General features: G+C 43.7%; 1 protein-coding gene across 1 annotated transcript in view; it reads left to right on the top strand.

Moving 5' to 3' along the window:
- tnfaip6 (tumor necrosis factor, alpha-induced protein 6) overlaps positions 1 to 8831 on the top strand; it is a 12404-nt gene extending 3573 nt beyond the window's left edge. Inside the window, exons 4-6 of the mRNA XM_037686757.1 lie at positions 3021 to 3249; positions 4954 to 4994; positions 8650 to 8831. Coding sequence (XP_037542685.1) covers positions 3021 to 3249; positions 4954 to 4994; positions 8650 to 8771 — 392 coding nt within the window. The 3' untranslated portion in view covers positions 8772 to 8831. The remainder of the gene's footprint in view (positions 1 to 3020; positions 3250 to 4953; positions 4995 to 8649) is intronic.
- Positions 8832 to 13663: the final 4832 nt, after the last annotated feature.

Below are 13663 nucleotides of genomic sequence, written 5' to 3'. Positions count from 1 at the left end.
CTCCTCTGGACATGTCCACACCATTGTCCATCCTCTGGACATGTCCAAAGCACTGTCCCTCCTCTGGACATGTCCAAAGCAATTGGATTGTATTCCTGGATTATTGAGCATGGACTTTGTTGTTTTCCTTTGACCTTTGCTGACACCCTTTTGTCTCAAATCACTCCTGAAACTTTTCTCCATCACTCCATCCTGCCTGGACTCTCTTCTTCACCTCTTCACCACACTCCCCGTGTTCCTGGACAGTGGACCCCAAGTCCTTGAAGTCCTGCACCTTTGTGACCTCTGCTCCTTGTAGCCTCACTGTTCCACCTCCTCCCTCTCATTCACACACATGGACTCTGTCTTACTACGGCTGACTTTCATTCCTCTTCTTTCAAGTGCATACCTCCACCTCTCTAAGTTCTCTTCCACCTGTTCCCTGTTCTCACCACAGATCACATCATCTGCAAACATCATAGTCCACGGGGATTCCTGCCTGACCTCATCTGTTAGTCGGTCCATCACCAGAGCAAACAAGAAGGGGCTCAGAGCTGATCCTTGATGCACTCCCACCTCCATCTTGTAGATAAACTGTTTTTTGTCGCTGCTATTTGAGTCATGCACTGTCTGAAGAGTCAGGAGTGGACCCTCTCTCCACACCGTGCAGCCGATGGTCCGTTTAACAAATGACCAGAATCACAAAAATAAGTTTCAACATGATCTGAACTTCAGTTCTGCCTCCAGCTTAATTTGGACCAGTGTCAAGTCAGTGTGTATTATTTATACTCATCATGCTCGATAACTCTCCTGCTGATGCACTGTGCTGTGTGATATTAACTGTCCCATGTAATCACTCTTACTGTGACCAATCAGTGAGGAACAGAAAGAACTAGTTGTTTTTGATATCCACAAGGTTTGATTGATATGCTATTCATAAGATGCAGTTTATGTGATTTGGGGACTTATCTTCAAGCAGAGTCCTTGACTCAGATCCTTTAAGTCAAACTTCTACAAATCAAATCCCTCCTACAAGTCAATCCTCAGTTAATCACACCTTTTCATTTTCACTGTTCTCAGTCAGTGAGGTCAATAAACTGTTAAAGGTCTAGACTCTAAAAAATCTGCAGGTCCAGATGAACTTCCACCTTATTTCTTAAGGCTGGCTGCTCATATCATCACAGTCCCTGTGACCCACATCTTCAATCTCTCCATGAGACCAAACTCCATCCAGACACTTGAAAACAGCCTTTGTTCATCCTTTGCTGAAGGGAGGAGACCCCCCCTCACTGAACAACTATGGACCAATCTCTAAACTCTGCATTTTAGCCAAGGTTCTAGAAAAACTGATAAACTCTCAAATCAAAAATGACCTGGACTCATTTAACATCTTACCTCCACATCAATCTGGTTTCAGGAAACAACACAGCACAACCACTGCTTCACTGAAGGTTCTTAATGATGTTGTTGAAGCACTGGATGCTAAAGATTATTGTGCTGCACTTTTCTTAGACCTGTCTAAAGATTCTGACACTGTGGATCAGAACATCTTGTGTCATAAACTCTCTGAAACTGGTTTCTCAGAACACACTATTGGATGGTTCTCTAACTATCTCTCAGATTGGAGACAATGTTATTGTTATTTATTTATTTATTAACTTTTATTTAACCAGGCAAATTCCACTGAGATCACAGATCTCTTTTGCAAGGGAGGCCTGGACCTGAAGACATGTTTTTGGTCTGTGGGAGGAAACCGGAGTACCCGGAGAAAACCCATGCAAGCACGAGAAGAACATGCAAACTCCACACAGAAAGACCCCAAGTCCTACTGGGGATTGAACCCAGGACCTTCTTGCTGTGAGGCAACAGTGCTAACCACTGAACCGTCGTGCTACCAATAAAACATCCCTGATGTATCCATACATTTCTATGCTGATGACACAGTTGTTTATTGTTGAGCTAAAACAGTTGCTAAGGCTTTCCAGCTTTTGTAATCTGCATTCAACATCATCCAGACTGATTTGTTTCACCTCAAACTTGTCCTAAACACCAACAAAACCAAAGGGATGTTTTTTTTCAAACAGGAAGTCGGTCCCAGCAGTTCTTCCTCTGATTTTATCCTCAAATGGTGTCCCTATTGAGTTTGTTGATTCCTATAAATATTTGTGTATCTTGGTCGACTCACATCTTTCTTTTAAGCTCCATGTGGAAAACTTGTTAAAGAAACTGGAAGTTAAACTGGGTTTCTTTTTCAGAAACAGATCCTGTCTAACCCTGAATGTTAGGAAACACCTTGTATCTGTGACTTTCCTTCCCTCCATTGATCACGGTGACATTATTTACATGAACGCTCCTACAAGAACCCTGCAGATGTTGGATGCTGCAGATGTTGGATGCTGCAGATGTTGGATGCTGTCTTTCATGGTGCACTAAGATTCATAACTGGCTGTGATTATCGTACCCACACGAGGCTCGGTGAGACTAACGTGTATGAATAAAGGTTGAATGACAAAGATTCTCTGCTTCCTGTCTGCAGAGGACCTTTGGATGATGGGCTCGGACATGGAGGGGCCGAGGGCTGGGGTTGTTCTTTCAAACTAACTTGTCCTGTTCAGGAAGTTGGAGCGTTTCAGATGGACGAGAGCACTGAGAAGAGTGTGATCTTGTATGTGCAGTAATGTTCTGTGAATGCTGGACTGCACTCCGAAGCTTTGGAAATGAATCTGATGAACTACACCTTGGTCTGTTTGGAAATCTCCTTTTTTCCATGACACCAACAAACTGGTCAGACCCCCACACCACTAGGCTAAGCAGCAACATTCTGGCTTTTTTATTTCTCAAAGCTACTAATAAAAAAGAAGCCTGTCTGATCTGTCTGAAATAAAGTCCTCAGAACATTTTCTAAAATAAAGTCTACTGAAGTTCAGTTTGATGTATTTGTGTGTAAAGCAGTACTTTCCTTGCTCTCTGCTCACACTATTGTTGGTGCACGTGAAGCCGAGTGTTCTTTGTTCTCATGGTGTTTCCTGCGTGTCTGACAGCGAAGGAGTGCGGTGGAGTCCTGACTGAGCAGCAGCGGATCATTCAGTCTCCGGGTTTTCCTGACGAGTATCAGGACGAGCAGATCTGCTACTGGCACATCCGGGTGCGTCTGGGTCAGAGGATTCACCTCCACTTCCTGGAGTTCGATGTGGAGGACGACACGTCGTGTCTCTCAGATTACCTGGAGGTGTATGACAGCTACGACGACGTGTCAGGATTTAGAGGGAGGTGAGGACCGCAACACTACAGCACAGAAGTCTTGAGTCACCTCAAAGAGGGTACATGATGTCTCCAGGGTTCTGGGCCTGCCTCGGATGAGTCCAGGTGCCATCCTGGACCACGTCAGCTGACGATGAGTAATGAATGATGATGTAATGAAATACCACAAAGAGATGTTTTATAAAAAAGACAAGAGTTCAGCAGTCTGATGACTTGGAGGAATAAGATCTCACAGACCCTGGTGGTCCTGCTGTGGAACCTCTTCCCAGAGGCCAGCAGGGAGAGCAGACCATAGTCGGGGTGAGACGGGTCATTGTCTCTGGCTCAGGACAGGCAGCAGTTGGGTGAGATGTCCTGGATGGAGGGCAGAGAAGTTCCACTGTTCTTCTCTGGTGTCCTCGTTAGTGTCCTCATGTTTTGTCCAGCCTCGTCCCCTCGCAGAGAAGCAGCTGGTCAGAATGCTCTTCATGGTGCTTCTGCCGAATGTAGTGAGGGTGGACGGGGGACGGTGGATTCTCTTCATCCTGCGCAGGAAGGGCGTGTCTTCTTGACCAGTAAAGTGGTTTCACAGATCAGGCGAGGTTGTCTACCCTCAGGAACGTGGTGCTGCAGACCACCTCCACAGCCGTGTTGTTGGTGAGAGGTGGAGCTGGGCTGCTCTTACTACAGTTGACAACGAGCTCTGGTTTCAGGATCATGGTGGTGGTTCTGCACCAGCCCATCAGCTGATCTACCTATAGACCAAGTCGTCGCTGTCCCTGAGGTTTGTGTCATCCACAAACTTCACACTGTGGTTGGTGGAAGCTTTGGGGCCTCAGGCCACAGACCTGAGAGAACCTGTGCTGAGGATGTGGGGCAGGGTGCTGACACCTCGTGGTGGAGGGATGGTATCACTACAAGATTTATCCCAAAGGAAAGTTTTAAAGTACACGAGGTGTCAGCCTCATCTGGTTCCACAAGAGAGGAGCCTGAGAACTGAAAGATCTTCCTCACATTCTGCTGCTGGAAACTCTAGGAACCACAAGTAAACCTGCAGTCTGAGAGTGAAGTGCTCTGTTAGGAAAATATGGAACAATAAGATCTGTAATATAAGATGGAGCTAGGTTGTTGAGAGCTTTGTAGGTTAGAAGTAAGATTTTGAATTTTATTCTGGATTTGACAGGGAGCCAATGGAGAGAAGCTAAAACTGGAGAGATATGAACTCTCCCAGTAACTCCAATTAAGACTCTGGCAGCAGCATTTTGGATCAACTGAAGACGTTTTAAAGAATGTTTGTTGTTTGTTTGTTTGTTTGTTTGAGAGCTGGGCCCAACAGTGCAGACAAGCTGCAGAGAAGCTTAAATCAGCAACTAAAAGACTTATTTAAGAAACAAAACAAAAAGCCGACGCAGCAGCAACAACTTACTAAATACCTTGAGGAGACTCCGGAGGAGAACTGGACATGGAGCGAGCACACACGATGCTCGACTGAAGAGTGAGAGCAGAGGGACTGACTGCAGCTGAGACTGATGTGAATGGAGAACAGGTGTAGGTGGGTGTGATGGGATTGAGGAGCAGCAGATGACTGGAAAAGTACTGGGAAAATAAACTGGTGGTACCTGAAAACCCAGAAGAACAGAACAAAACACGGTTTAGGCAGTTTGAGAACTGGTTGGCTCTCTAAATGTATTTACTGTATGTGTTTATGTATTCATCTTATTTATCTGTCTGCAGGTTATGTGGTGACTATTTACCAGAAGACATCATCAGCACCGGTAAGATGTCCTGCTTTTATCATGACAAGATGTTAGATTCCCCTTTTTATCTGGCACGGTGGTGCAGCGTTTAGAGTTGTCGTCCATCCACTGTGCATCGACGCTGCGTGAAAACACACGTAAAGGAAAAGGACGAATGGTTGGTTACTCGTTTTCACATTTAGAAAGTGAGTCTGGACTCACTCATGAATCTTACTGTTCCTCCCTCACGGTGACAAATGATGATTTATCTTTTTATTTTCTTTAAATTAGTTGTTAAAGTAAATGTGTAATAAAACTGCAGTGTAAAACATAAAGAATAACAATAGTTTAAACTAGACTAGCTCTGTTAATTCTCACTCTGGGCAGCCTTGACTTCCCATGAACAGGTGGTACGTCGATGTCCCCCGGCCGTCTCTGAGGGAATTGAACAGTGAATGTTTGTAGTTTTGGAGATGGATGTTTTTCTAGACTGGAGTCGAACAGAGAATGAAGTAAACCTTCAAGTTTCTGGTGCAAGATATTCAAGTGGGTACAAGTTAAACTGTGTAGAAGGACAGACAGAGTTTTTATTTTTGTCAGGAGCAGCGAGAGAGAGGGATCCTGGGAGGTGGAGGAGCCATTTTATCCACCCCCAGGTGCAATGGAGGAGCCAGGGCGTGGCCACTGGTGGCTTTGAGCCCACGCTTTGGCCATCTCAATCATTTTGAGGAACTATTCTTTTAAACAATCTAAAAACTAAAAGAAGTCTCCTCAAATGATACGGGTGATCGGTTTACAAATATATGGTGGTGGCCATCTTGGATTTTGACTTGGCAGTCCAGTTTTTGATGGAGACCTTTCTTGCTCCTAGATGCAGCCACACACCGAAATGGAAGTTGGTATCTCACTAACATTTGAAGTTATGCTCAGAACTTGATAGCTGCATGATGGAGATGAAGCGTGACTGTAGATCTACACGTGTTTTCAAACGTGGAACGTGACGAGAAAGTAACTTCAAGGTCACGTGAACTGAAACTTTGACAACTTGCCATATAATAAAATTCAGTCACACAAAAACCATTTGATCTGTACCAAAAATCCCTTTGGCCTCAGCTACTGAGATCAGGAGTACGTTTAACTGATGGACATCAAGCTTTGATCTGCTTCACCTTCAGATGAGAGGTTCCTTTTACGTGGCGTTATAAAACGAGACGTTTCGCTGGCGGTGCGGTGACGCCCACACGTGTTGTCCTGTCTTCACCAGATTGTCACACATATTGTTAGTCTTCCCTTCATCATTTGACACGAAACAAAGTAGGACATTTGGTGCACACAAATAACTCACAGACACCAAAAAGGTGTTATGATATAAACCTAACACGGTGTGATTCTAGAATCTGACCTTTAGGGGTGCTTAGCCCCCAGAGTTGACAATGGTTCTTGGCTTGAACAGCGCGGTTTCTATTGGCATCAGAAGTATTTGTAATTTGGGGGGGGACACACTAGTGGGGAGGTCTGAGGGTCCTTCCCTGGAAAATTTTGAATAAAGTAGAATTAGCCTGACCAACAGCTCTCCTTGTGTGAATAGAGCACACTTCCACTCCCCACCAGGTTGACAACTGCCGGTACTAACGTAGCGCTAAGCTAGCTGCTCGCAATACAGAGATGCTAGCTAAGATGCTCCAGACAGCGCTCTGCTTCTCTCACAACATATAGCTACATATAAAACACACAGAACAAAATTAAGCATTAACCTTTAATTTAGCCATTAATCATACAATGTAACGATGACAGAAGATTGAGGATTTACCTGCAGTTACCATCGTACAGATGAACATGTGGTACTTCCTGTTTAAAACTTGTATTCAGCTGCTCATGACATCGGCCACCAGCTTTTATTATCTTTTACATTTTTCAGACTCTGTTTAGTTTTTGAAACGTTATAAACTGTATTCCACCCTCTAAATGTAACATGTCTGAATTAATGTTCTCCTCTGACAACGTTTAACCATGTTTATGAAGATTTTTCATGAAATCCCACAGACTAAAAAGTGTTCATAATACAAAACCTCGACAATGTTGTTGGAGGAAAACGGGGCTGCAGCTCCTGCAGGTGAGGGGCGTTTACCTTTGGGACAATTTGAGGTCGCTGATTGGTCAGTTACTGAATACACTACTGGGATGATTGACAGGTGACATATAGGATCTGACTCGACTAAAAAAATCATAGATTTTACTGGTCCGTTTACGAGTGTCCATCCATCCATCCATCCATTATCTTTTACCCACTTCTTCCATTTTGGGTCACGGGGGTCGCCGGTGCCCATGTCCATCAATCACTGTGCGAGGGGCGGGGGACACCCTGGACAGGTCTCCAGTCCATCACAGGGACACATAGAGACAAACAACCATTCACTCTCTCACTCACACCTAGGGACAATTTAGAGTTACCAATCAGCCTAACATGCATGTTTTTGGACTGTGGGAGGAAACCGGAGTACCCGGAGAAAACCCACGCATGCACGAAGAGAACATGCAAACTGCACCCAGAAAGGCCCCTGGACCGGGATTTGAACCAGGGACCTGCTCGCTGACAGGCAGCAGCTCTACCAGTTGTGCCACCGTGCAAGATTTTTTCAACAATTCAACGAGGTCCTGGAGAGCCTGCGTGTCCAGCTGAGACTCACGCTGTGGGGTACGTCATGGAACCGTGGGGAGTGTGGCAGATGATGTGCCTCTCAGTCCTGTCTCAGGAGGATGTTGAAGACGTTTACATACTTGGATTTATGATAGCAGGGACTCTGCTTTTTGGCATCAACGGGGCGGGGCTCTGTTTTATCCATTTTTGAAGACGACATCGGCAGCAGTTTCGACCATGGCAAAGCTTCTGAGTCAGTGTGAAGGTTTGGTCCTTGCTGTAGGAACTCTGAATCATCTGGTTTATGAGCTAAACAGTAAGGTGGAGGCGATTTATGAGAATCACAGGCCACCTGCGGCTTCTGGGACTCGTCAGTGTGGTAGGTTCAACCTTGAGGGAGACTCATAACAAGGATCAGTGGAATGGAATCCCACAATTAGGCATTTTGGAACCAAAACGTCCAGATGGACTCAAGGCTGAAGAGAAAAATCTGTCTGCCTGAAGAAAATCAACAATCAAATCTTATCTGATTCTGACTCCCCGTTGGCCTCGGAGACGGGCCGACTATCAAATTTCTCCTGGGTCATGGGTAACCAGAGATAAAAGCTTCATCTATCCCCCCCACACCCCCACCGAGAACTTCTGTGCAGACTTATCAGAACTGTCGGCTGAAACATCTCCAGAAACTGTGGCTGATCTGAAAAAAAGCTCAAGGACAAATCTCAACACCTCGATGTCAAATGCAAATATGATCATGTTTTAATTTTGCTGCTGGAAGAGTTCTTTTGATGTCTCAAATCGTGTCCTGATAGACGAGATGTGAAAGATCTTTTTTTGTAATACCACTATCTACCCTCATGTTTCTCCCCCTTTTCCTATCTAAGATTATTATTCTGATAAGGATAAGAGAGGCCGCGCTCGTGCAGCTTCGTGCACTCCGTCCTTCTTCCAAATACGTGCGATTTCACAGGAGAGTTTAAGATCTTACCATTAGCTGCTCTGTGTAACCAGCTTTGAAAATATATGTAAACGAGGCTAATTTAATGTCTGTTCCAGGAAACGTGATGACGCTGAAGTTTCTCTCCGACGCATCGGTCACTGCCGGCGGCTTCCAGCTACAATACGTTGCTGTGAACTCAACCCTGCTCAGACAGAACTCCAGCCACGACTCACAATGATCGTTCAGTCCACTCGTTTGATGTCTACAATGATCGACTCGTTACAGAGCAACTCTACAAATCAACCGAGATTAAACCACACGTTGTTCTTGTAATATGGAAAAATATGTATTCATGTATGTAATACATGTATGCATGTATTAATATGTATTCATTCATACCCATCTGCTCACACAGACTCATGTTCGGGCTGCTGTTGGATACAGCGTATTGTTTTACATTGTTAGTGTTTTAGCGTACCGTCTGGTGTTCGTTTAGCGTATATCTTAGCGTATATCTTAGCGTATATCTTAGCGTATATCTTAGCGTATATCTTAGCGTATATCTTAGATCCTTGTCCAGTGGTGACTGGTCAATAGAGGGCGCTGCCCCACCACTCAAACTACTCATATTACCTTGAAGACTTAAAAAAATGAAATAAAAAATGAAATAAAAATGAAATAATAAAATAAAAATATTTAGAAATTTATGTACTTTATATATTTTTAGTTGTGCAAGATAAACTTTTTAAAGTTAATGATGAGTAAAGTTGTTTCTTTCAAAAACGTCTCTGATTGGTGACGTATTTCCGACCCCTGGGGGCGCAAGAATCTTAGCCCATAGATTCTCGTTAAAAGTTGTACATGCGCAGTTAGCTCCCCTTCCAATACAAGACATAGGAAGATTCTGGGCGCAGGAGTGGTGCACCCAGAATACAGGTACATGGTACGGATTGCACTTCCAGTCCCAGAACAATTTTTCCCACAATTTTGTCCCAGAACAGATCATGTAGTGACACAACCATGCTATGTGTGAGAGGCTAGGCTAGCTGCTGCAGGTAGGCTTTAATCCGTTGAAAGCCCTTTATCTCATATCTATGTTGCCATTTCTGACTGATATGCCTCTCAACTTGTAGATGTCTCTGTTTGTGGAAAAAACCTTCAGCTGACTGTTTTTGTATTGAATGTTTTTTGAACGTCAGCTGACTGTATATTCTAAAAGTGGGAACTATTGAGTTTGTTTGTTTCTGGAGCTAGCATGCTAGTGCTAGCCTCCAGGTTATTATATCGGACTCTGTGATAAATCAGTGCTATATTGCTTCATTGATTTGAATGTGCTTATAAAAAATAATTATCAAACATGAGTACTTTTCTATACTAAATGTCACTGATGGTGTTGTACTATTTCTGAACACCTGCATTTGTATTGACCTGGATAAAGAAAAATAAGCCTCTTGCAATAAGTAACTAGCTCCTAGTGTTAACACTGAAGCATTTAACTTGAAGGTACATTGAGATGATGAAATGCTATATTATGTGCTAAGATGCAATGTTAGGACCGTTAATATTAGGAATATTTGAGTACTCAAACAATGAACTTGATTCTATTCATATTATGAACTTATATTACTATATAATATATTATTTTATATATATATTACTTACTCTTTTTCAGTCGTCATTTGAATAAAGTTTGTTCCTGACTAACCAATAAAAATCATGAGCGTGATTGATTTTCTGAAATAATGGACTTGAGAATAAAACAAGACAATTGTATTTGTTGGATAAAATAAGTATCCGTTCATCATCAGGGCGGCTGTGGCTCAGTGGTTAGAGCAGTCGTCCTCCAATGCAAGAGTTGGGGGTTCGAATCCACCAGCTGTTATATGCCAAAGTGTCCCTGGGCAAGACACTGAACCCCTCGTTGCCTCTGATGTGTCCCATTGGTGTATGAATGTGATGAAGCTCTGATTAGTCTCTTTAGAATGATTTGCTCAATTAGCTTTGTAGAGATCTAGTATAGAGCTGTATGAATGGGTCAATGAGGCACAGATTGTTGTAAAGAGCTTTGAGTATCTTGATCAGATAGAAAGGAGTTATATAAGTATAGTCCATTTATCATCTCTTTACTCAAATAAGCCACTCTGAGGACACAAGAAGAATTTAAAACCGGTCTTTATTTGCAAGAGTAGATGTCATGAGGAAGCTTTCACAGATGTACAAGAACTACATGCTTTGAGAAAGGTCTGTAGGCTCAATCATCCAGGCAGATAACAACTAAAAAGGTTAAGTCAAGTCATCTGGACCAGTTTCTTTAAGTGAGAAATGTTTCATCTCCCATCCGGAGGACTTCATCAGTCTGTGGCCTGCCAATCCTACCTGTCTCATGGGTAGTCTTCACTGCTGGAATCTCAGAAATAGGCTTTTGTGTTGTGAGACATATTATAATCAGATCCTTCACCCGTGACTATACCTGACCGCTTCCCTTGTTCTCCAGGGTTCCAGAGATCTTCCCCTTGAGTACACTTACTAACACTAAATAAAGACACTGTTCAACCTTGACGTCTTGAGTTTGTCTGTTCAGCGTCTCATACTGTCTGTGTTCCCTGTGACCCTGACAGTTAGCAGCTTTTGATGTGCTTAACTGTGGAGTGTACACATTTAGTTGATTTTGGTCAAGTCTTGCTGCAGTTTCTTTGTCGTTTGCAATTATTTGACCTTTGCTTCTTTGAGTTGACAGGTCCTGCTGGACTCGTCCTGCTCCTCGCTGTAAAGAGCCCAGCTGCATCACCTTTAGAGATCAGTCTAACTGGACGGCACCACGTTGCACGTCAGCAGAGGGAGACGCTAAACATTGTGTTTTCCATCAAGAAAAGGTAATACTGACACAATGTATGGTTTGATTTCTCAGAGTAGATGAACTGAAACTTAGAATAATTAGTAATTTAACTACATTTATTTACAATATTTACAAGGGTGACTTGGAAGGAAACCAGTAATTGTGAGAGCAGAACGTAGATGGTTAGGACTTTAATTAAGGCAGAGGTTAGCGGGTCCTCTTATCACAGCCACCTCTTCCAGCTCTTCTGGGAGGACCCCAATGTGTTCTCAGACCAACAGAGAGACGTAGTCTCTCCAGCGTGTCCTGGGTTTTCCCCGGGGCCTCCTCCCATTTGAACATGCCTGAACCTCCTCAACTGGCTCCTCTGGATGTGGAGGAGCAGTGGTTCTACTCTGAGTCTCTCCTGATGACTGAACTTCTCCCCCTGTCTCTAAGGGAGAGTCCAGCTACCCTGCAGAGGAAACTCATTTCAACCTCCTGGATCCACGATCTCATTCTTTCAGTCTTTACCAGAGTTCATGACCAGAGGTGAGGGGAGGAACGTAGACTGACCAGTAAACAGAGAGCTTTGTCTTACAGCTCAGCTCCTCTTCACCACATGGGACCGGCACAAAGTCTGCAATACTGCAGACGCTGCACCGATCCATCTGTCAATCTAACGCTCGACTCTTCTCTCACTCGTGAACAAAACCCCGAGACACTTGAACTCCTCCACTGGAGGCAGAACCTCACCCTCTAAATTATTTGTCTATTGTCTCATCTAATATACATTCTGTATCTATTGTATTATTATCTAATTTAATATTATCTATAGGTGTGTTATAATACCAAGGACAGGTGAGTTTATGCATTTGGCTCAGATTCCAGTAATAAAAAGTGCCACATTGAACGAATAGGATTTAACATTCTGAGCAACTTTCATCTGTTGACCTGTGGTAGTTTATGAACCCTGGAATGATCTGACCTGCTTGTTGGAGAAATGTCCTTTTTTATTCCTCTAAAATTGCATATCCTCCTTAGTTCTCAGATCATTTGAGCAAATTTGTTTATTTTTTCTTTTATAGTTTTTAGCTGCATACAATAAGATAAGTTTTAATCCAATTTGGGAACTTGTTTTTTTGTAAAATTGCCACTACGTGTGTAGCTAACTGTTGATGGAGACCGTGAATGAAAAGTGAATGAGAATAATTTCTGATATTTATTCACTGAATAAGGTCATAGTCAGTGAGAGAAATGAATTTACACAAATGGAAAACAAAAGTTGATTAGCTGACAAAGAACCAGAAGTTGGCGTGAATTCTTCTAGACCAGAATGCATTGCAACAAACTGACTTTGAGCACGTGCATCAGTAACTAAGTCCGCAGTACCAACTTAAATCAAAGAAGTTTTTAGTTTTTTAATTTGACAATAATGCTTAAATAAAAGTGTAAATTTTATCGAAAGGAAAAAGTAGCAACAAATAGAATTGTTCATAGCGCTTTAAAAAAAGTAGGCGGTCCCGGAAATGACGCAGAAGTTCAAAGGTTTCTCCGCAGGTCTATGTATTAATTTGGCGCCAGTAGATTTCGCGGGGTGCGGAGCAGAAGAGGCAGCGAGCACAAAAAGCGCAAAGTGTCTGCGACGTGTGGTTCGGTGGTGAGCGGACCGCAGTGGACAGAAGAGGACAGAGTGGACACAGAGGAGTGGACACAGGGGACAGCGGGGTGTTCCGGGTTGATGGTGGCCCGTGGGCCAGGCAGGAGTTGGACTCGTGCTCCGCAGGTAAGCTAAGGTGTTTTGTAGTGCTGGGTCGTGTTGAAGTCCCTGACCCGGGTGTCATGTGGACTTTTCCGTCGGCCAGCAGCTTCTCGGTGTTCGATTCTGTGCATTCAGCTCGGTGCTAACTAGGCTAACCGTGCTAGCTCAGTTAGCATGCAGCTGCTAGCGCCTGATGGACAAACTCCTGTTTCTGCTGAGCTTCATCCACCTGGCGCAGGTAGAATCAGACACGTGAAGAGCTTTGCATTCATGTCCCCTCGTGTTGTCCTCCTTGTAGCCGACAGGACGTCCTATTGGACAGATGTCTCCGTGTGTCTACAGAAAGTCATCACCCCCATGCTTTGTTTTGACCAAAAATCTAATTAAACCTTCACAAAGTGGAAGCGCATTTCTACAGATCAGTTCAAATGACAAAGAAGTGATCCCTGAGCAGAACATGCAGGATGGATCCCAACCTTGGACATCAAGTCCTGTCAGAGTCTGCTGGATGGACCACAGATCTGTTATCATGCAGGACCTGGTTGGATGGTAC

The sequence above is a fragment of the Nematolebias whitei genome, chromosome 13 (genome assembly GCF_014905685.2).
Source record: "Nematolebias whitei isolate Nwh7 chromosome 13, NemWhi1, whole genome shotgun sequence".
NCBI lineage: Eukaryota > Metazoa > Chordata > Actinopteri > Cyprinodontiformes > Rivulidae > Nematolebias > Nematolebias whitei.
The sequence above is the reverse complement of the archived record's forward strand: the minus strand, read 5'-3'. Positions and strand labels throughout refer to the sequence as shown.